The sequence below is a fragment of the Protomyctophum parallelum genome (genome assembly GCF_964188405.1).
Source record: "Protomyctophum parallelum genome assembly, chromosome: 13".
Lineage (NCBI taxonomy): Eukaryota > Metazoa > Chordata > Actinopteri > Myctophiformes > Myctophidae > Protomyctophum > Protomyctophum parallelum.
Genome location: NC_139708.1, coordinates 45,767,912 through 45,790,297, shown reverse-complemented (window position 1 = coordinate 45,790,297; position 22,386 = coordinate 45,767,912). Strand labels below are relative to the sequence as shown.

Below are 22,386 nucleotides of genomic sequence, written 5' to 3'. Positions count from 1 at the left end.
CGGCTGTAAAGGAATAATAAAAAGCCTATAAACTCTACAACGGTCACATCTGTATTCTCTATGGAAGAGAATGACTGAAGTTCTTCAAACAAAACAAAAGCCTTAATGGATATTCATGTATTTAGTGTAATTCAAGGAGGTGAGCATTAGGGCTGAACAACATTTCTAGATTTACAGGGTTTCTCCGTGCCGCCAGAATCAAATACCTCTTTGTGTTTCTCCATGGTGGCGTAGAGTTTCTGGGAAAGGTCGTTGGAGACGTTAGGCATCCCTGGTTTCTTCTTGTTGGCTCGGCTTAGACTGCTCTTGTTCTTGCTCGTCTTTTTATTGTTCTTCTTTTTGGCATTCTTGCTGTCTCCTTTAGTAGCCTGTAGGAGAAAGGTTAACACCGTGATTACGTCTCCTTTAGCCCATTCTGACCTGAGATCAGATTCATACGAGGTTTCCGCCGGACACACACTGTGTCTGATGAACCCATTCTGACCTGAGATCAGATTCTAGAAATGTCAGTCGTTCTTCGATTTTTCAAAAATAGCAGACCTACAAGCTCGTATCGCGCCACTCGGTGGCGCGATACGAGCTTGTAGATCTGCTATTTTTCAATAGCTAAAGCATAACATGATGCTAACACCAAAATGGGTGCCCGTTCAGAATGGGTTAGTAGGCTGTAGGAGAAAGGTTAACACCGTGATTAACGTTTCCAGACCGTTGGCGTTAGTTTAGTAGAACACATTGGTGTCGTGTTGCGGCTAAATGGAATCTGCCTGAAGGGACGACTCATAATACATTTCCGATCACCCGATCCACAGCCCTATTTTACACGGTAGCAAGACAACTCACCCCGTTTCCGTTTTCCTCCCAGGATTTCTCTAACTATAAACTTTCATGACAGCGAGGTACCATTTGAGTGGGCAAAACCTTACATATACTAAATAATACTAAATTGTTTATAGGGTCAATATAAGTAAAATAATATAGCCTTTCCACAGGAGTATCTTTTTCCAAAAAGAATACAAACCAAGCCAATAACATATTAGAAAGTTATCCCCCTCACTGGTGAAAATTCCGGGAGGAAAAACGGGCAAGCACCGGGGTGAGTTGTTCTTTTACACCATTATCCCATTCTGTACGGGAAACCCTTTTGGTGTTTTAACTATTGAAAAATAGCAGATCTACAAGCTCATAGCGCGCCACCGAGTGGCGCGCTATGAGCTTGTAGGTCTGCTATTTTTGAAAAATCGTGAAAATGCGGCACAAATCTTTGAACATGTTTTCGGAAGACTTTTTTTTTAAATTATTTCGACGTCAGGCCAAAATGGGTTGTAACTCACATCGATGCTCTCGCAGGAGGTGCTGTTCTCCTCCCTCTTCCTCTCCTCCTCCTCCTGCTCCAACTCCTTGATGCTCTCCTCCAGCACGTTGGGCCAGAAGTCTCCCTCAAAGTATGGCAGCTCACTGGCACTGGTCAGACGGTCCTCTGTCGCTTGCTTAAAGATGTCCTGAACAACAACAACAACAACAAGGACAAGGACGAGGGTGTGAGTGAGTTTACAGATACATACATACACACTCCTAAACAGTGTCCTTGCAGAGGGCAGACAGGGTAGGGGTCGAAGGTTATGAGGTGATGTTCTTTTTTTTTTGCACTAGGTATGTTGGTGTGTGTTTTTTTTTAATGTTGTACGGGTCACTGTGTGCCTTTGTTGTCTTGTATTGTATTGTATTGTATTGTATTGTATTGTATTGTATCTGTTTGCTGCAGGGCGGGTCCTTGGGGTCCAAGACAAATTTCTTCCTTGGGAGACAAAATAAAGAAACCTTGAACCTTGATAGAGCGGTCTACAATTCATGACTGATGATGGACATGAGAAGCGAGTCAAGGGTGATGATGGATTTGATGACATTTTTCTTTTTTAAGATTTGTTTTTAGGGGCGTTTTATGTCTCCGTTGATAGTAGACGGAGAGACAGGAACACAATATAAACAAATAGGTGTGGGGTGGGGGCCGAGAAAGGTCCTTAGAGAGCGGAGGACAACACCTCTCACCTTGTAGTCGTGGACGATGCGCTCCGCCACGGCCTTGTCCAGCATCTTCTTGTACCACTCCTGCAGCCTCTTGGGCTTGGGGATCTTCTGGTCTATGGGGTGACAGTGGAAGATGTAGTCGTCCCCCTCGCTGGGGGGACACGCCCAGATGTGGCCCGTGGTGAACCCTATCCTCCGGACGTACTCCAGGTAGCCGATGAGGATCTCGTGGTAGACGCCCGTGCGGAGGTGTCGCGGCTGAAAGAAGTGCACGCTGTCCAGGTAGGAGATGTAACAGCGCCGCTGGTTGGGCGGCGGGCAGTCCGAGCCGTACTCCTGGACGTGCATGCCGAAGAAGCACACGTCGTCTCCGTCGATGTCCTCGAAGGCAAACAGGGCTTTCGTCCGGTACGGAAAGGACTCCGACATCTCTCCGCTGTCCACAAACCTATAGGGGGGACAGACAACAAGACGGGGGATCAGGACCAGGGGGGCAGTCAGACAGATATTCTGTGAAGCCACTAAGGAAATCGGGACTTCCTGAAAGTTCATATAATGGCCTGTTGTGGCGCTGTCATTGGCCCCCAAAAAAACCCATAGCTCCATAGAAGTCCATGTATTTGGGCCCAACTTCACCTAGACTGTATTACCTTAACAGTTTGACTGTTTTTTACGATTAACCCGCATTTTAATCAACCCCCCTTCACTGCCGAGATTGTTGTATTACCTTTAGAGCATACGCTGAATTATTTGGGCTTTTAATCCGCGAAAATCCATCAAAAAAAGCTCCCGTGGTTTGTTATGATCTGTGTGTAGCATCCACCATCTTGGTGCACCCGGAAGACGCACACAAGATTGGTTTCAATGAGGCGTTGCACCCAATGCATTTCCATTGGCCTCAATTTCCCAGAAGCCCTAGCAGCCCACAGCATGTGACGATTTCCGGTTTCGTCATCACAGCGAAGGCATCCAGTCTCATACTCCGCGACGAAGACGGATTTTCTTTTGATTCATTACATTACGGCGGATTAAACACATAAAACAAAAGGCGGGTATGTCCGATACGGCAGCGACATTAACCTGGAGTAATCCATTCCCGGCACGGAAACTAACATGGTCATGAATACTTTCTGCTTCTAGTCACTAGTTTAAAGTCTCATTTCTAATGTCATAATATTCTTTTTGGAAAAGTATGGTCCCATTTATTAAAAAAGATGACCATAAAGTCACGTATGTTCTGAGGGGCGTGGCTACCGTTACAGTCTATGATCGGGAGCCACCCCCCGTTCGAGTCAAAATAAAAACCAACGAAGAAGAAGGGGGGAAGTCCCGCCTCGTTGTCTGGGCCAGCCAATGGCCGGCTGGGCCCAAACGGATCTAGAAAGATGGCGATTTACAATTCAGGCTTCATCTTACGTCCATATCAGACCCGGAGAACGCTTTGTCCATATTTTTTTACAGTCTATGATCAGGACTGAGGAAACGTCAAAGTCGTACGATTTGTCACACACGTCACCGCCGTGAAATTTGTTCTCCACATTTGACCTATCTCTTGGAGCGGTGAGCTGCAGCCGTGCCGCGCTCGGGAATCATTTGATTAGTAGATTTGGTCCCCAATCCAACCCTTTGATGCTGAGTGCCAAGCAGGGAGGCACTGGGTTCCATTTTTACAGTCTTTGGTATGACCCGGGCCGGGGATCGAACCCCGACCTCCCAGTTTCAGGGCGGACACTCTAACCCAGGGGTCGGCAACCGGCGGCTCTAGAGCCGCATGCGGCTCTTGAGCACTCCCCTGGTGGCTCTCTGTAGCATTACAAAAAAAATCGATGAAAATGTATAAATGTTTATTTTTTCACATTTTTATTTTTCATTTATGGTTTCTGTAGGAGGCAAAACGTGACAGAAACATTCTTAAGTTTCCCAATTTTGTAAAAATGTGTAGAATAAATATTAAGTTTCGATAATGTCAACTAAAATTCGCGTCATAGCATGCGACACACTCGCATGCTGCGCGCCTGACACTATTATAAACAAACCGGTGGGTGTGTGAGGCTGGTGCCTGCTACGCTATGGCTTCTACATCTACAGGGAGAAAAAGAAAGATAGCCGACGAAAACAGAGGATTTAACAATTCGTGGACAGACGCTTATGCCTTCACAGCCAATGCAGAAGATGGATTGCCTGTATGCTTAATCTGCAGTATCCCATGACGCAACAGCAGCCTGTTTTACGCAATCGCAGTCCAAACGTGTATATAAACATTCCGATTTCAAATATAAGGTCCTCGCCACATGTGCCACGGGGGTTAGAAATTTGCTGGTACAGTGATTAGCATTGCTGCATCCCGCGTTGTTTAATAAAAAGCATTTTTATCCGAGCGCCCCGGCTACTTGTCTCAAACGGGGTTGGGAAATCCACAGTTGCACACCGGTTGGGGGCGCGTAGTTGAAAGCCAATGGCAAAATAACAGCTCGGATAAAAATGCTTTTTATTAAACAACGCGGGATGCAGAAATGCTAATCGCTGTACCAGCAACATTCTAACACCAGTGGCACACGTGGCGAGTACTTTATATTTGGAATCTGAATGTTTATGTACACGTTTACAATGTAAATGTAGCGATTGCATAAAACAGGCTGCAGTTGCCATGACGCACCATGGCTAAATCTGCAGTGACAAACTTATCAAACAATAAATAAAACGTGGCAAGCCGTTCACAGACGGTGACTACAGTATATGAAGGAGTCATATAGACGTTGTATTATCTCCCGTGTTGCAACGAAACTATAGCAGCAGCCAGCAGTGGTGGAGTTTAAAGCTGCGATGATTGCGATCCACTTCTTAAAAGTTATAGTTTGCTGACTTTGCTCCGTTCTGCTTTCTTCAGCAGTTCTGTGACTGCAACAGCCCTCTTTCTCTCATTCATGCAAACTTAGCATGCTTTCCCTGGAAATGTCTTTCAACGTTACTTTTTTATTGTTTGATAGTTTGTCACTGCAGATTAAGCATACAGGCAAATACCGATATTGTAAACCTCCCAAAACACGACACACTTGTGTGGAAAACATGGAATGCTCTTCCAGACAATTATGTGAACATGAAGAAACTCGCATTTGGAGTATTTGTGGAGTAACGTTGTGAGCAGATATTCTCAAACATGAACTACATTAAATCCAAATACCGCACACGCCTCACCGATGAGAGCCTGCGCAGTTGTGTGTGAAGATTAAAGTGACATTTTACGTGCCCAGTGTTGAGAAGCTCTCCAGCGATGTCCACACACAGAAATCACATTAAACGGGTAAGAACACAATGCAAAAAACATGGCATAATAATGGAGGGTGCGTTGACTGCGTTCGGAAATGCGCACCGGGAGCGCACTCGCCTATATTAGTTTGCATTGCACAGTGCGCTCAGTGCGCTATTTCCGAACGGGCCCGTAATGAAAGTTAAACCATAGCGCACTTTTTATTTTGATAGATAGGCTAATATCCACTTGCAGCCCTTTTGTCTTCATTATATAAGCATTTTATGGCTAAAAATTTTTTGCGGCTCCAGATAGATTTTGAATTAATTTTTTTGGTCGAAAATGGCTCATTCAACATCTTGGGTTGCCGACCCCTGCTCTAACCACAAGGCCACTGAGATGGACATGTTTATTAACAGTGTTGATGTCGTATAGACTAAATATACTGACAGTTTCGTCAACAAATAAAAACTAGTCTAAAATATCACGAAGGGACTAGTGGACAAGACATCCAGGATAAGTCAGTTTACACTTGGTTGCAGGCTGAAAATGTTCAGCAAGTGTCAAAAACATGTCATTACGACGGCATCAAGGCCCACCAAAATACATCTTAGTCGACTAAATAAACTGTAGATTCAGTCGACTAAAACATTCCAGATGACTAAAATGTGACTGAAACTAAATGAAAACTATTGAAGAGACCATGACTAAAACTCAAATCTAAATTTGCTGCCAAGAACAACACTGTTCATGAACTACTTTCCACCTGGCTAGGAAAGGAAAAGCAGCAGATCTACAAGCTCACAACGTCTCACATTGTCCCATCTAAAAGCAGCAGATCTACAAGCTCACGACGTCTCACAGATCTAGAAGATCTGCTGCCATCTAATATTTTGCCTTGTGAAAAAATAGCAGATGGTTCTTGCAATAGAAGAACAATACTTTCCAGTCATATCATCAAATTGTAAAAAAATGTCTATCTGCGTATGTGTTTTTTGTTGTTTTTTCCTGTATGGAGTGATTGTTATTCAACTTTAACCCATTCTGACCGGGCACCCATTTTGGTGTTAGCATCATGTTATGCTTTATCTATTGAAAAATAGCAGATCTACAAGCTCATATCGCGCCACCGAGTGGCGCGATACGAGCTTGTAGGTCTGCTATTTTTGAAAAATCGAAGAACGACTGACATTTTTAGAATCTGATCTCAGGTCAGAATGGGTTCATCAGACCAGTGTGTGTCCAGTGGAAACCTCGTATGAATCTGATCTCAGGTCAGAATGGGTTAACTGTGCACACCGACTGCACACGGACAACCGTCTTCTCTCCAGAGCGCGGTTCTCGTGCATTCCAAGGGGTGGCAGCGTTTCACCGGTTTGCCTTCTGGCGTGCCCATAATATCGTGTCCAAACTTGTGCTCCGGTCTCCGATCGTTCGGCCGATTCTCACCCCAAATGACTCTATAGAAATTAATCTTTTATACCATTTAAGTGGTATAAAAGTCATATAGTGTAATATCGCTTTATAATTATTATGGAAGTATTCACATTTTCCCCTTACGCACAAGATCGGTATCAGTATCGACCGATCGTGAGAAAAACCTGATCACCTCTAAACATTGGTTCAATAACTCTACGTGTCTGTGATTTCACGATGCTGCATTATTATGGTACAAGGATCGCTACTCTAACCCATTCTGACCTGAGATCAGATTCATACAAGGTTTCCGCCGGACACACACTGGTCTGATGAACCCATTCTGACCTGAGATCAGATTCTAAAAAATGTCTGTCGTTCTTCGATTTTTCAAAAAATAGCAGACCTACAAGCTCGTATCGCGCCACTCGGTGGCGCGATATGAGCTTGTAGATCTGCTATTTTTCAATAGCTAAAGCATAACATGATGCCGACACCAAAATGGGTGCCCGGTCAGAATGGGCTAAACTACAAAATATGATTAGCTTCATTATTATTATCATTTTTATGGTCAAGATTTCTTATGGTCAAGATTTTAGCCGCTTCTAAACAGTAAACACATTTCTGCTTCCCTGTTGCAAATTGTGGATAATGTCCGACAAGAGTGCAATGGGGTAAAATATACAAAAGAAACTAAACTAGTGAAGGTGAACGAGTAATGTAGGTAAATGTATATGGATAGGATATCCCATCTTCTTTTTCTTCACTGAATGCAGTGGATGCATCCCTACTCGCATCACATCTCAGCATAATCCAGATTGACTCAATTCATGAATGCTATGAATATAAAGGACATTATGTTTCACTGGTATTAGTCCCAGCGGTACTACTGGTGAGACGCAGGAGGGGGCCCCGGAACAGGAGTCAACCCACAGAGCCTAGTCCCTCCACATGCCAGAATAGTACCTCTCAAGTCACCGGCACAGTAGTTCCGGAGTGGTTCCAACGGATTGTGCGGCCCTGGTCTTTCCCTTAGTGGGTCTGATCCGAGGGTAGCTACTGGGTACGTAAGTCGGGACTTGATCACCCCGGGGCTGGGTCACCCGAGTGAGGGGTATGATGTTCGCGAGACCCCGAAACCCAGATTACCTCGGGATACATCACCGAGTGAGGATACGTCCCAGGTGATGATGACCTTGGAACATGCGCTCTGTGACACACGCTCATGCTTCCGCGGGGCTTCGCATTAACCCATTCTGACCTGAGATCAGATTCATACGAGGTTTCCGCCGGACACACACTGGTCTGATGAACCCATTCTGACCTGAGATCAGATTCTAAAAATGTCAGTCGTTCTTCGATTTTTTTCAAAAATAGCAGACCTACAAGCTCGTATCGCGCCACTCGGTGGCGCGATATGAGCTTGTAGATCTGCTATTTTTAAATAGCTAAAGCATAACATGATGCTGACACCAAAATGGGTGCCCGTTCAGAATGGGTTAAGGAATCTCGGGAAAGTTTTGCCCCCCCTCTTGAGCACATATATACGCTCCAGAGCCGGAAAAGGGCGTCACCGTCTACGTTTATATGTCTATGCATTGAACAAACCCAGCGAGGGATTCACTTACCTGGATTTCATGCCTGGCTTGACCTCCACCACCTTGTCAGAGACGTGGACCACGCGGATGGTGACCTCCCCCGCCTCGGGGTGGGCCTGGCGCTTGAGGTAGTCGTTAACTCGCCCCTCCAAGAAGACCCCCAACTTTGTATGAGGGAGTCCTGCGGAAAGGAGGAAAAACAGGAGAACAAGGACAGAAACAGGAGGATAGAGAGAGCAGAGACAACAAGACGGAGAGAGAGAGAGAGAGAAAGGACAGATGGAAAAAAGACGACAAGGAAAATAAAGAATGCTGGTTAGAAGGATAAGACCTTGAATGTGGCTGAAATGAAGCTCAGTCTTGTCAGTGAATTATGAAGTTGTGGGAAACTGAGGTCGCCGAGAAGTTCACCAATATGGATTTGTGATAATTGAGTCATCTTGGGGGTTTCTTTGTCGGGGATTGCTTTCATATGTCTGCACCACTGGCATACAAAACATGGCGTTGGCTCAACCGAGACTCTGGAATCCGCCCTGCCCGAGGCATTGAGTCCGCCCTGCCCGAGGCATTCTGTCAGTCTTTCAAACGCCTAGCAGTCGTATTCCCCCCCCGTCTTTGTCAATCAATATGCCGAGGCTGCCCTGCTTTCTATTAGGGTTACTGGGAGCGACTTCACCACTCCTCCACAACTAAAGTGTTAGAAGCAATGTTGTTTTAGGCAGCACATTTTGATTTTAGTCACCTGGAATGTCTTGGTGTCTAGTTTTAGTCGACTAAATGTCATAAGATATTAGTCGACTAAATCTACAGATGATTTAGTCGACTAAAATGTATTTGGGCGGGCCTTGATGCCGTCGTAATGGCTGATTTTACACTTAAGAGATCGGCTATTTTCAGCATGCAAACCAAGTGTAAAATGACTTATAACTGATCTCTTGTCCACAAGTCCCTTCCTAACATTTTAGTCTAGTTTTTATTTGTTGACGAAATAGTCAGTATATTTAGTCTTGGTTTTAGTCATCGTAGCTTAGTTTTCATTTAGTTTCCATTTAGTTTTCGTCAGTGGAAAAAGGTAGTCGACGAACATTTTTCGTCTTAAGTTTTAGTCGACGAAAACAACACTGGTTAGAAGAGGTGCCCAGTCAAATTCTCCCATTTTGGTGTTGGCATCATGTTATGCTTTAGCTATTGAAAAATAGCAGATCTACAAGCTCATATCGCGCCACCGAGTGGCGCGATACGAGCTTGTAGGTCTGCTATTTTTTGAAAAATCGAAGAACGACTGACATTTTTTAGAATCTGATCTCAGGTCAGAATGGGTTAATCAGACCCAGTGTGTGTCCGGCGGAAACCTCGTATGAATCTGATCTCAGGTCAGAATGGGTTAACCACGTGAATAATGACGTCCCTATGATGGGCATTTCAGTAGGCAAAGATTCTGTAAAAATCACCCAATCTAGTACAAGCTCAGAGCCTCATAATGTGTTGAATTGGGATGCGTAGAGTCAGTGTAGAGATTTGGTGCAGAGGGACCACTGATTAACCCATTCTGACCTGAGATCAGATTCATACGAGGTTTCCACTGGACACACACTGGTCTGATTAACCCATTCTGACCTGAGATCAGATTCTAAAAATGTCAGTCGTTCTTCGATTTAAAAAAAATAGCAGACCTACAAGCTCGTATCGCGCCACTCGGTGGCGCGATACGAGCTTGTAGATCTGCTATTTTTAAATAGCTAAAACATGATGCCGACACCAAAATGGGTGCCCGTTCAGAATGGGTTAAATAAAACATTTTGTGTTAAAGTCAAATACGTATACAGGGAAGAAAATAGCTTGTTTTAAGTATTTCTATGAACAAAAAAATAAAGTATGACAAAATGGAGCTTTGTTTTTTTTTTTTTGCATAAAGCTACAGTTTGAATTTGTGAGAACCTATACCTGTATACAACGTTTGGTATGGACAAGATAGGAAACAAGTGGTTGATTTAGAGAGAAAAGAACAAACAAAAATGTATGTAATAATTATACCCCAACATATCTTTGAGAAATAATGTGTTAGTACAGAAATGTCTCTGCCTACAGAACAGCATTGTATGTAGCACTTGCATGTTTTCCCATCTATTATGCCTATTATTAGTTTTTTTCCTGATCCTGATTATCAAAGTCAAGACCATAAATAAGACGGTCTGGATTTTACTTACTTTTGGCCGCGTATTTGTTCTCCTTGCGTGTCTTGTTGGCCTTTTTAAGGCAGCTGTCACAGGAAAAGCTGTGGGTGGAGAGAAAGGACAGAGAATGGATGTGATGTTATATGGATTATATCTCAAACATCAGGTAGTTTCATTCATTTGAAATCAGTTTTCTGAAAAACAGAGATAGATTTTATTTTTCTGAAAAACAAAGATGTGTCTGCGCCCCCCCCCTGTTGGGGAAACAAAGTGATATAAGAGAATGTACAGTAGTGAATACTCAGTAGTGAATACTCACCCTAAAGGCCATATGGTGTCATCATGTAATTATAATAATAATAATAATAATGTACTCACCCTAAAGGCCATATGGTGTCATTATGCAGGACACAGATCTGGTGCATCTTACGACCACAGTCGATACATTCCACAAGCCTGGACAGAGAGACGGAGCAGAGGACAGAGAGACAGAGCAGAGGACAGAGAGACAGACGGGACAGAGAGACAGAGCAGAGGACAGACAGGACAGAGAGACAGAGAGACAGACGGGACAGAGAGACGGGACAGAGAGACAGAGCAGAGGACAGACAGGACAGAGCAGAGGACAGAAGACGGATGCAAAACTGAGTTATTAAATGCACACACTGTATGGCGACATTCATTCTGTAGTCGAGTGGAACAGGAGAGGAACAGGCAGCGACGGACTGCAAACAGCTGTGAATAATGAACTAACGGGATCGTCTAAACCAGGTGTGCTTAACAGGTAGATTGTGATCTACCTGTAAGGTGACTGATTGATTGACATACAAAAGTGCCTGTCAGACTTTGTTTTCAAGAGTGTTGCACACAGTCATCAGTAGCATTGTTATTTTCCTCAATTGCGCCACTAGGTACAATTTTAAAGAATTTCCAGCCATGGGATAATACTGTTCTTTGGTGGGTAGATCTGGTTGAGCTCGTCATTTTGAAAGTAACTCACATGTCAAAAGAGTGTGGACACCCTGGGTCTACACTCTTGCGGTTTTCATCAGATATAGCTTACTATAGATAATATATCAAATATAAAATACGTGTTGAGTTTCTTTAAACGTAAACACTTTATTTCAGTGGTTCACAAACCTTTTTCATGTCAAGGACCCGGAAATTGACACTAATTAACCCGCGGCCCCCCATTTGAAAAGATATGCCAGGGTCCAGGGAGAAGATTATTACAACTCTAGCAGTGATTCTCAACCCCTTTCATTTCAAGGACCCCCAGTTTGACATGCATTAGTCTACGGACCCCCATTTAACCCATTCTGACCGGGCACCCATTTTGGTGTCGGCATCACGTCATGCTTTAGCTATTTAAAAATAGCAGATCTACAAGCTCATATCGCGCCACCGAGTGGCGCGATACGAGCTTGTAGGTCTGCTATTTTTGAAAAATCGAAGAGCGACTGACATTTTTAGAATCTGATCTAAGGTCAGAATGGGTTCATCAGACCAGTGTGTGTCCAGCGGAAACCTCGTTATGAATCTGATCTCAGGTCAGAATGGGTTAAATGGCATTTCTATCTCTGGGACCCCCGATTGATATTGTAAAATCAATGTAATTTAACTCAAGAGTTACAGACCCATATGGGTCCATTTGGTTTGAAACTTTCATTTAGCTGGGGACCCCCTGGAACTCCCTCAAGGACCCCCTAGGGGACCCCGCAGGCCCCACTTTGGGGAACCACTGCTTTATTTGACAGTTATCAGAAAAGATAAGTTGATAAATTCCAACATGAAATATGAATTATAAAAGTTAAAAACGTACAGCTCAGGGTCGAGTGTGTCGTTCTTCTTCCTCTGGAACTGATCTTTGTTGATGGACCTGTGGAGGTGAGAGGTCAGAGGTCAGGTCCAAGCATCAATCAATTTAAAGCATTGTACAAAAACATGATATTGTCAAGATACAGGGAGGAAGAAAATGATTAATTCACGAGAACTCAAAATGTATTATATTCATGTATAATGTTATGTTATATTGGTATTTAATTGTCTATATAATTAAAATAGGGTGTACATATGTTTATATGTATACTGTATACTATTTCAGTTATAGAGGGGTGGGAGTTTATACGTTTTTACTTCTTCTCACTCCTTTTCGGAATTAGATTTCTTTCTTTTTCCTTTAATTCTTCTTGCTATTTTTTAACTATTTATTTTAATTGTTTTTCCTTGTGATGTGAAATGCAAGGAATCTTTGTTTTATTGGCATATTCAAAATAAACATGACAAAAAAGAAAAGGTCAGTTTGCCTGAAACCATGTCATTAGTTAGTGTTACGGCACTGTTATTAGGCACTGGATGGCTTTAGATCAGGGGTGGGCAACTCCGACGATGGCGACGACCAATATATTTCCACACTCACTCCAGAGGGCCACAGTTACTGCACTGTCGTAGCAAAAATATCCAATCTACAAGCTCACTTGGCAGATTGGCTATTTGTGCTATATTTGAATTGAAAACATGAATAATGTTTTGCCATTTTTGAATTGGGATCCTGAAAAGTAACCTTTTTTATTGAATTTCAAATGCATTTAGTTATAGTCATGTTAACTTTATGAACTGTTAACATAACTACATTGGACACAAAGAGACAATAACATTTTAATACTAGTCATTAAGTACTAGTCATTTAATACTAGTCATGAAGTAATTAAAGCGGTTTTGGAATTGTAAACAGCTGAAATCAATACTACATCAGTATTCTGATATTAACCTGCGGGCCGCATTAAGTGAAGGTGGGGGCCGCAAATAAAGTGTTCCCCGACTTGGATGGTTAGAGCGGCGCGATTACATACAAAGTCAACGCAAAGACGAGAATTGCGTGAACGGGCGCGGCGCGACTTGGCGCAGCACAAACTAGGACGAACCGAGGCGAATATATATATATATTCAGGTCTGAACGCAGCTTAAGAGTTTAACCCATTTAGACCCGAGACCAAAAACGCCTCCTAAAACCTAACCTAAAGGTTTTCTGAAAACCTTCACATTCTTACTAAAAGATAATATATATGTCGCTATGTGAGACACAGAGCTGTATGTGACACAGAGGGCGCAGCTGGCATTTAAGGAAAAACAACATATAGGTATAGCACCAGGTCTAAATGGGTTAGAAACATTTAACCCATTCTGACCTGAGATCAGATTCATACGAGGTTTCCGCCGGACACACACTGGTCTGATGAACCCATTCTGACCTGAGATCAGATTCTAAAAATGTCAGTCGCTCTTCGATTATTTTCAAAAATAGCAGACCTACAAGCTCATATCGCGCCACTCGGTGGCGCGATATGAGCTTGTAGATCTGCTATTTTTAAATAGCTAAAGCATAACATGATGCTGACACCAAAATGGGTGCCCGGTCAGAATGGGTTAAAAATAGCATTTTTGCATCACACCGTAGTATGAGGTATATAATTTACAATGTAGGCATTTAGCAGACACTCTGGATCCAGAGCGACTTACATTAAGCAAAAAACAAAAGCATGGCATACATCACATATATAATAGGGGTTAATTAGGGGGGTTAATTAGTATCATTTTGAAATATATAAAAAAATATATATATTCAATATATCCAATGAATAAAGAGAGAGAGAGAGAGAAATATGTAAGTTGAGAGAGAAAGAAAGAATACAATCACACTGCATACAAAGTTGAGAGAGAGAGACACACAGAGAGAGAGACACAGAGACAGAGACACAGAGAGAGAGACAGACAGACAGAGAGAGACAGAGACAGAGAGAGACACAGACACAGAGAGAGACAGACACAGAGAGACAGAGAGACAGAGAGAGAGACACAGAGAGAGAGAGACAGACACAGAGAGACAGAGAGAGACAGAGACACACAGAGAGAGACAGAGACACAGAGAGACACAGAGAGAGACAGACAGATAGAGAGAGAGACAGACACAGAGAGACACAGAGAGACAGAGACACAGAGAGAGACACAGAGACAGAGAGATGTGTCCAGGTACTCACGCCTGAGGCTGGGAGGGGTCGTCTCCCAGGGAAACAGTCTCGCCCTGGATTTCGTTGAAGCACTTCTCACAGAAGTGGTACCTGTCAGCAATAAGCCCATATTTTGGTGAACTACACCGTTCGTCCAAACAGCACATCAGCCAATCACAGAGAGGAAGGTCGTCGCCAGGCGGGAAGGTACGGGTAGGCAGCCAATCGTGATGCAGGGTTTGTGTGTAGGGGGTTGTTTTGATTTTTTGCGTATAAATTTCGGAGTGGATGATTGGTCAACACCAAAGCAGGCCAATGCAGACATCACAAGCGTTAAAAGGGGGGGGGGGGGGGAGGAGGGGAGAAGAGGGGGAAAAAGGGGGGTAAATGGGGGGGGGGAGGGGAGGAGGGGGGGCAAAATGAACGTTTAAAAAAGCGTGAAATAAATCCGTTACAGGTCAGACACAAGGTTGATGGAGAGGGGATGAGAGGGGGGGGGGGGGGGTCATGGAAAGAGGGAGGGAGGGATGGACAAAATGTGAACAACACAACCGACAGAGACAGAGCCAAGGCAAAGCAAAGATTAGCGTCGGACGTTCTGTGGTCGTCAAACAACAACAACATTACAGCAACATGAGAGAGCGCTAGAGGTGTGGAGGAGGAGGGGGGGAGGGAGGGGGGGGGGGTGTAGGGGCGTGAGGGGGGGGCTCCACACATCAAAAGGGTGAATGAGGAACAGAATTAAACGAGTGCTAGTGCAAACAGAGACCCATCATCCTTCATCAGTACATTCATAAAGTGGGAACCTTTATTCTGAAGTCGATTTGTACCAACACCCCCCCCCCCCCCTCCCCATTTCTGAAATGTCTGAATTGTAGAAATGTGACTTTTTGTGATTTTTTTGAATTTTAGTTTTTTCATGTCATATGAAAGCAGGGAATCATAGCTCCAAATTGACATATTGGTTGTTCAGTTTGACCCACCAGTTTTGGAGATATGGCTTATAGAGTAATGTCTTGCAGAAAACGGAGTTGAGAAAAGAGGCTTGAAAGGTTCACTTCTGTGGTCTCTAACATTAAACCTAGCTACATGTTTAAGCATTCATTTCAGATTTACATTTTCAGATTTCAGCTCTGACACTTATTTCAGACATGCTCTAGTATGTGTCGAGTCTGCCTGTGCTATTAATTCATTTTGAAAAAAAATGTGAAAAGCTGTAATTTGCGCGATGGCAGTCTTTCAGTCAAATATGGTCACAAATGGTACTCGAGTGTACACAAATGTAACCTAATGGGCCCTTACAGGTTAATTTGGTTCCACTTGTGCACGCTCACGTAGCCAGGTGATCAGAGAGATCTCCGCCTACTGTATGTCTGGTGACATCGGAGTTTTACATTTTAAATTTAAATTTAAATTACATTTTTGTCACTAGGCCGGAGATCGCCGATTGTCTGGCTACTCGAGACTTTTACGCAATTTTACTGTGCAAATATAAAACAAATGCATGTTGTGGTTTCAGTGAAATAAATTACCAAAGGAGAAACAATGGTACAGAAACCAACCAGGAAACCCACTTTATGAATGACAGCGTAAATGGAAAATAAAACAATGGTGAGTTGTGGTGATGGAAATGGTGCCAGGGTAAAGCGTTTGAAGCCAAATTTAAAAAACTTTGACTCGTCTGTGATTGACACAACGCTATATATTGCAGCAAAAATACCCCACACGGTGTGCAATAAAAACAATAAAACATCAACAAGACACTCCTCAAGCTCTATGTCATCATTTTGTGGAATAATATCACAGTCAAATATCTGCACATGAAAATACTCTTTGTCTGTGGATATGAGTGTTTCACATTGTGTGTGTGTGTGTGTGTGTCTATTGAAGATTCTGACCTTCAAATGTACATCATTTTTGTTTTGATTGCATTGCTGTATTGTTCTTCCTGCTTTGGCAAGTTTTCTCATGCCAATAAAGCCCTTTGAATTTAATTGAATTGTGTGTTTCAGTGGGTCTACAGCGCCCCCTACCTGTTCTGGTAGCTGAAGTAAGCAGCGTCTCGTTGGATGGTGCATAATTGTTTTCCATAGCAGCAAAGGGTTTGTGGGGAAAACTCCAGCTACAATAGAGAGGGAGGGGAGAGAGGCAACAAAACAAACTGTTATTTGCGCAGCCATTCATTCATCTGTGGGGAAATTGTATGCCCAAATCAAATTCCATTTGTATTTCTCTCATACGCAACCCTTTTGAAAAACCAAAAGAACATCATAAGAAAAACAATCGTTACTACCCAACTGTGCACCACACACACACACACACAAATTGTGATACAAATGATATTGAGAATGAGTTCCATTTCCTTTTCTATTGCCCGTTGTATCATGAGCTACGTCAAAAGTTATTTAACAGATGTAAAAATATAGATCTGATGTGGTAAAGTGATGCAGAGCGACTGAGATGGATTTTCGAACAGAAGATATTTGCATTAGCAGAATATATAGAGAAAGCTTGGGACATACGGACAAAAATAACTTATATGTGATGTATTTTATTTTTATGTTATTGCTTATTTCCGTTTTTGTTTTATCAAATACTTGGTGTAACTTCTGTGTGAGAAGTGAACGTGATATTGGTTATTCATGTCTTATAATGGGATAAAGGGATGGGTCTTAACGACAAGACATGAAAAAAATAAAAATTCATTCATTCACAGGACTCTCACCTTCCTCCCGCAGCAGTACCCCAGGCCCTGCATGACCGGGTCGATCTCCGCCTCGAACACCTCCGCCAGCTTGGAGCAGTACTTGTAGACGCGCGACGTCTTGCGGTTGTACAGCCAGGCGTTGTTGAACATCAGCCAGACGTCCTCCACGTACTGCCAGGGCTCCTGGTACTGGCCCGTGTCCAGCTTCCGCTTAATGGTGGACAGGTCGATGGGGTTCTTTACGATGTCAAAATAGTCCTGCTGCAAAGACAAGAGTTGTTTTGTTTGTCCAGATGAGGGGGGGGGGAGAGAGAGAGAAACAGGGGAAAACCGTCATTGTTGTTGTCATGGTCATTTTTTTGCGCTGCAGGCAGAAGCAGGTAGTCGTTGGTTATGAAGAACCAGAGACCAGGGGGAGAAACAAGATGGTTGCAGGGGAACCAATGTTGTGGCGCGCTGCAGAAAGGAGGGTTCAACGTGCAGATAAGAGAGAGACACCATGACAGCACCTTGCTTTGCATACCGCCCTCTCTGGACCCTTTTCTAGAACCTTATTACTACCTTAAGTCAATCTCAATTGGGCTCTTATGCACACTCGCCATTTTGGAAAGAACTTGGGTTCCAAATGGGCCCCCCGTACGGGTGTGTGTAACTCCGAGAGTGTACAAATGGAACCAAATGAAACCGTCCATTTGCGTTCCGTTTGTACTCTCTCAAGAGTCATGGCTGGGGATCCTTGAAATTAAAACGTTTGAGAACTGTATGATGAAGCGTTTGGAAATTGCGGAGGCAACAGTCTGGTCATGCGAGACTATATACTATATAACGCACGGCTACAAACACAGATTTAAGATGGCTGGGTAGTTACCGTGAACTTGATGGAGTTGGAGAACAAGGACACTTTGTAGAAGTGTGGACTGTGTACTTAGCTTTCCATGATGAGAGGTGTCTTCACTAGCTGCTCCACTTATTATTATAGACTCTCCTTATTAACTTACATTGTGCAGTCAAACGGGTCTCAAAGAAGACTCTTTTTACCACATAAATGAGGGTAATATGTAACATTACAGATCCCGAAAGCACATTCTTTTCGATGGTAGTTTTTGGACTGAGGTCTTATCGACCTCAGTCCAAAAAAAAAAAGGGCTTCTAAATCCTAAAAGAATTCTGAAAAACCCATGTTTCTATGTCAGTGGTGCTCAACCTTTTTCATGTCAAGAACCCGCAGAATTATCTCTATTGGGCCACGTACTCCCATCTCAAAATATGTAGTTCCAGGGACCCCCCCGCCCAGAAGCTAATATTTTAGTTATATATATATTCAAAGATTTGCGCCACATTTTCACGACTATTCAAAAATAGCAGACCTACAAGTAGCAGATCTGCTATTTTTCAATAGCTAAAGTATAACATAATGCTTTAAAACACCAGAATGGGTTGAAGTAAGTGTTAAATAGATTTATATTCTTGCAATAATCATTGCTATAGTTTGTTTGTTCAGTAGCGGGTCTCTCCAGCTCTATAGTAAACAGAAACTGTCAGGATACAAATAACATCAGGAGACTTCGTTCAGGATAAACCAGTCAAATTGGATGTGATAAAACAAAGCAGACAAACCATATAGATTCATATAAATTGGATGAAATTTGCAACCCAACCTGAAGAAAATGTCTAGAGAGGCAGACAGACTCCCGTTTCTGAACCAACACACTCTCTCTCTCTCTCTCTCGCTCTATAGAGTGTCGCAGTCCCGCCCTCTCGAGAGACCCGGAAAATAATTCCCCGTTCATTTTCCTCAGACTTTTCAGAAAGTATGTATTTAAAGACGTTTACGCTGCTGGACAAAGCCAACTCTTGTCGTGACACATCATGACAACAAACACAATGTTTTGGGCTGGACAAATAATTTGAAAGAAGAAAAAAACGGCAGGTTACAACACTTTTTTTGTTGTTTTTCTTGGTCTTTAAATAAATACTTTGAAATGTCTATGGGGAAAATGCATTGGGAATTATTTCCTGGGCCAGGCGTCGTCATGAAATCTTTGCTCCTGGTGAGATCCCTGGAACAACATATTTTCAGATTGGGGGGCGGAGGCATATTACATATAATTTTTGGGGTCCTTGACATGAAATATTGAGCACCATACACTCCCCACTATTGGTGTGTGCTCCTAACTCCACATTGAGTATATATATATATATATATATATATATATATATATATATATAACAAAATGCAGAAGCTGGCTTCCTAATGCTATACATTGTCAGAATCCTCCGTTTGCATCCGTTTATGTGCTGGAATGAGAGACTCTGAGACCCGTGTCGTTGTACAATGCAAGTCAACGAGAAGGACTAGTATGGAACCATTCTAAATCAACCGAGCAACTACTGAAGATGTCTCGCTACTATTTGGAGTTACATGGCAAAAAGGTACACAACACTACCAAAGCGTAAACGTAGCTTTAAGCCCTAAACCACACCAAAGGGTCGAGACGGTTTTAGCGTTGTCCCTGCGGTGTTGATATGTCTTGTTGCACGTTTGACCAACGTTGACCCACGTTGACCTCTAGTGATTCAACGCATGGAGTTCATTGGCCCAAAACCACACCAAAAGGTCGAGACGGTTTTAGCGTTGACTCCTTGCAACCGTTTGGAACCCAAGGAGTTGCATGGTTGGTGACCCTTTGGTGTGGTTTAGGGTCTTTTAACACGGGACACTAGCATTGCTATGAATGAATAGCATTAGTATATTTAGTATATTGAGCTCAGGAGAAAAGAGGAGGAGAGGTAGAGGCTTTTTTGAGACGCGAGTGCTGAATCACCTTTGCTTTTGAGTAGGGATGCACCGAAAGGGAAATTCTTGGCCGAAACCGAATACCGAATATAGGAAACAGTTGGCCGAAAACCGAATCCCGAATATCCGAATATGATTAATAATATATATATTTTTTTCTTACCATTCCTGTCATGGCCGTACCTTAAAGTGACCTGATTTATGGCTAAATAAATGGTTATGGCAAAACTTAACTTAAATAATAATCACTATTATGGGTCCATAAAACATTTATTCAGCTCGTTTGAATCCATTAATTGCATACACTATTCGGTGATATATTTTCTGCCTATTCGGGCCGAAACCGAATAGGCCGAAAATGCAATTTTAGCCATTTTCTGCCGAATATTTTCTGCGGCCGAATATTCGGTGCATCACTACTTTTGAGTTAAGTACGCGGCTGTGATGATTGGCCAGTGCACTGGTGCAAGTAGGCGGCTGTGATTGGCCAGAGGCCACTTCGAGTGGCAGTCAGAGCAGACCAAACTCTGTGTGCGGCAAAACGATATCGTCCAGAATTCTATTCTGTTCATATCGGGGCCGCAACTCCAACGGCCCCCCGAGTCGGCTAAGACAACTTCACAACGTTCAACGCGCGAGTTGCCGTCGTCTCCCGTGGCTCAAGTTGGCTTGAGACGGCGGCCCTTCCGTCGTGGTCTAGAACTGTACTTGGGGGTGACCGTTTACTCAAAACGTGAAGGCGATTCAGCGCTCGCTTTTTGAGACTCATCCATCAACAAGGAAGTGGGTGGTGGAGGCTTCAGAGCCAAGGGTCCGTCTCCAAGTCACCGAGGACAACAATAAAACAGGAAATTTACCCTTTTCTCTGAAAGGACCAGTCACGTGACAACCCCGCAATGCACGTGGTAAATATTGGACCACCATTGTCACAAAGTACAGAAACAGACTTCAAATGTCCATTTATATGGTGTGTGTGTGTGTGTGTGTGTGTGTGAGACTGTAACAAAGTTGTACGTAAAGACACTGGAAGTTGGGAGTGTTACACAACCAATTAGGTTCACCTACTTCGCGTGACATAAACATTTGAAAATTATTGTCAATCTCACAGCACGTTGCATCGCGATACATGAGCTTGGAAATCTGCTATTTTCCAAATATATATATTTTTGTGTTAAAACTAGTGTGCCAAATGTGGCTCATGTCGTTTTAGAGTTCCAGCCGTATTAGCTGGATAGAGTGATAAGAGTGCATTACTGGACCACGGAGGTTCTTGGAGGGAGGAGATGAGCCAAACGCCTGCTGCCCTACATCCCTGATCTGGGACAGAACAGAACCTGGGTTTGGTCCACCTCCTCTTACAACAACAACCAACCAACCCACAACCAAACTCAAAACAACACAACAGTACCAACTACTGGTGAGGAACTGAACTAGGAAGCTAGGATGGAAGTCTAGGATGACAAAGCGATCAAATCATAAAATAAAATAAATCTAACAGAAAGCATTTTGGAAAGCATGAGCAATGAGGAGAGAAAACAAAAGATAAATCTGAAATACATTATATGAAATGGCAAAACAAAGCAATAGGTTATGAGCATTAAGTCTGGTACCGGGTACTTGGAAGTGAAATGCTTCCTCCAGGTAAGGGCCTTGAAATGCAGGATTGTTTGCGATATATGGACCAGATAATGGAGGTTTTACTGGATTTTAGTTGTTTTTTTTCAGCGGGTGATGAAAGACAAACAAAAACATCCATTAACGTCTTGGACAATGAATGGTCTGGAGAAAATTGGGGTGGGAGGGAGTATAATATTGTTGAGTGACTTACATTCAACAATTAACTTACATAAAAGGGCTTCCCTAGTTAAAGAAAATACACACGTGTGTGTGTGTGTGTGTGTGTGTGTGTGTATGTGTTATGTAATCAAGGTCAAAGACTGTAGGAATGTTCATAAGCTTTGCTTTGATTTATTCAGTTAAATAGATTTTTGTAAATTATATATATCTAATCCAAAGAACGAACGAACACACACACACATGAGTTAAAGATGGACTGAAGGTGAAAGAAAACGAAAAAACAAACAAACAAAACAAACAAAATAAGAAAGAGATACGCTAAGTTGATAGAAGAGAAGAGCAGGAGCAAAATGGCAGCCAGTGCAGTCCCTTACCAGGTTAGTTTTGTTACTAGTTCGAATACGTACGGGTATTCCCAGTAACTGGGGGTTCACCGGCTGACGGAAGGGCAGAGACTCGGGGTCCTGCCGGTACAGAGCCTCCAGGGTGGGCATCAGAGCCTGACGCAGCTCCTCGGGTTTAAAGACTAGAGGAGAGAGAGACGATATGCATGGAGGAGAGAGGTGGGGGAGAGAGGAGTCACGTGATGGGAAGGTAAGTAGTTAGGAGGAGTGACAA

The 22,386-nt window shown here is 43.1% G+C and overlaps 1 protein-coding gene across 4 annotated transcripts in view; it reads right to left on the bottom strand.

Annotated features, from left to right (window-relative positions):
* The window catches only part of ep300b (EP300 lysine acetyltransferase b), a 69,267-nt gene that overhangs the window by 6,341 nt on the left and 40,540 nt on the right, over positions 1-22,386 (bottom strand). For 2 of the 4 annotated variants that reach the window (XM_083780228.1, XM_083780229.1), the window contains exons 17-27: positions 22,176-22,294; positions 17,193-17,435; positions 16,501-16,589; positions 14,498-14,608; positions 12,283-12,339; positions 10,839-10,916; positions 10,494-10,561; positions 8,317-8,467; positions 2,047-2,473; positions 1,332-1,499; positions 207-368 (exon numbers count right to left, since the gene is read on the bottom strand). In XM_083780228.1, the coding sequence (XP_083636354.1) occupies positions 207-368; positions 1,332-1,499; positions 2,047-2,473; positions 8,317-8,467; positions 10,494-10,561; positions 10,839-10,916; positions 12,283-12,339; positions 14,498-14,608; positions 16,501-16,589; positions 17,193-17,435; positions 22,176-22,294 (1,673 nt within the window). The remainder of the gene's footprint in view (positions 1-206; positions 369-1,331; positions 1,500-2,046; positions 2,474-8,316; positions 8,468-10,493; positions 10,562-10,838; positions 10,917-12,282; positions 12,340-14,497; positions 14,609-16,500; positions 16,590-17,192; positions 17,436-22,175; positions 22,295-22,386) is intronic. The other 2 variants (XM_083780230.1, XM_083780231.1) reach the window with 1 other exon arrangement.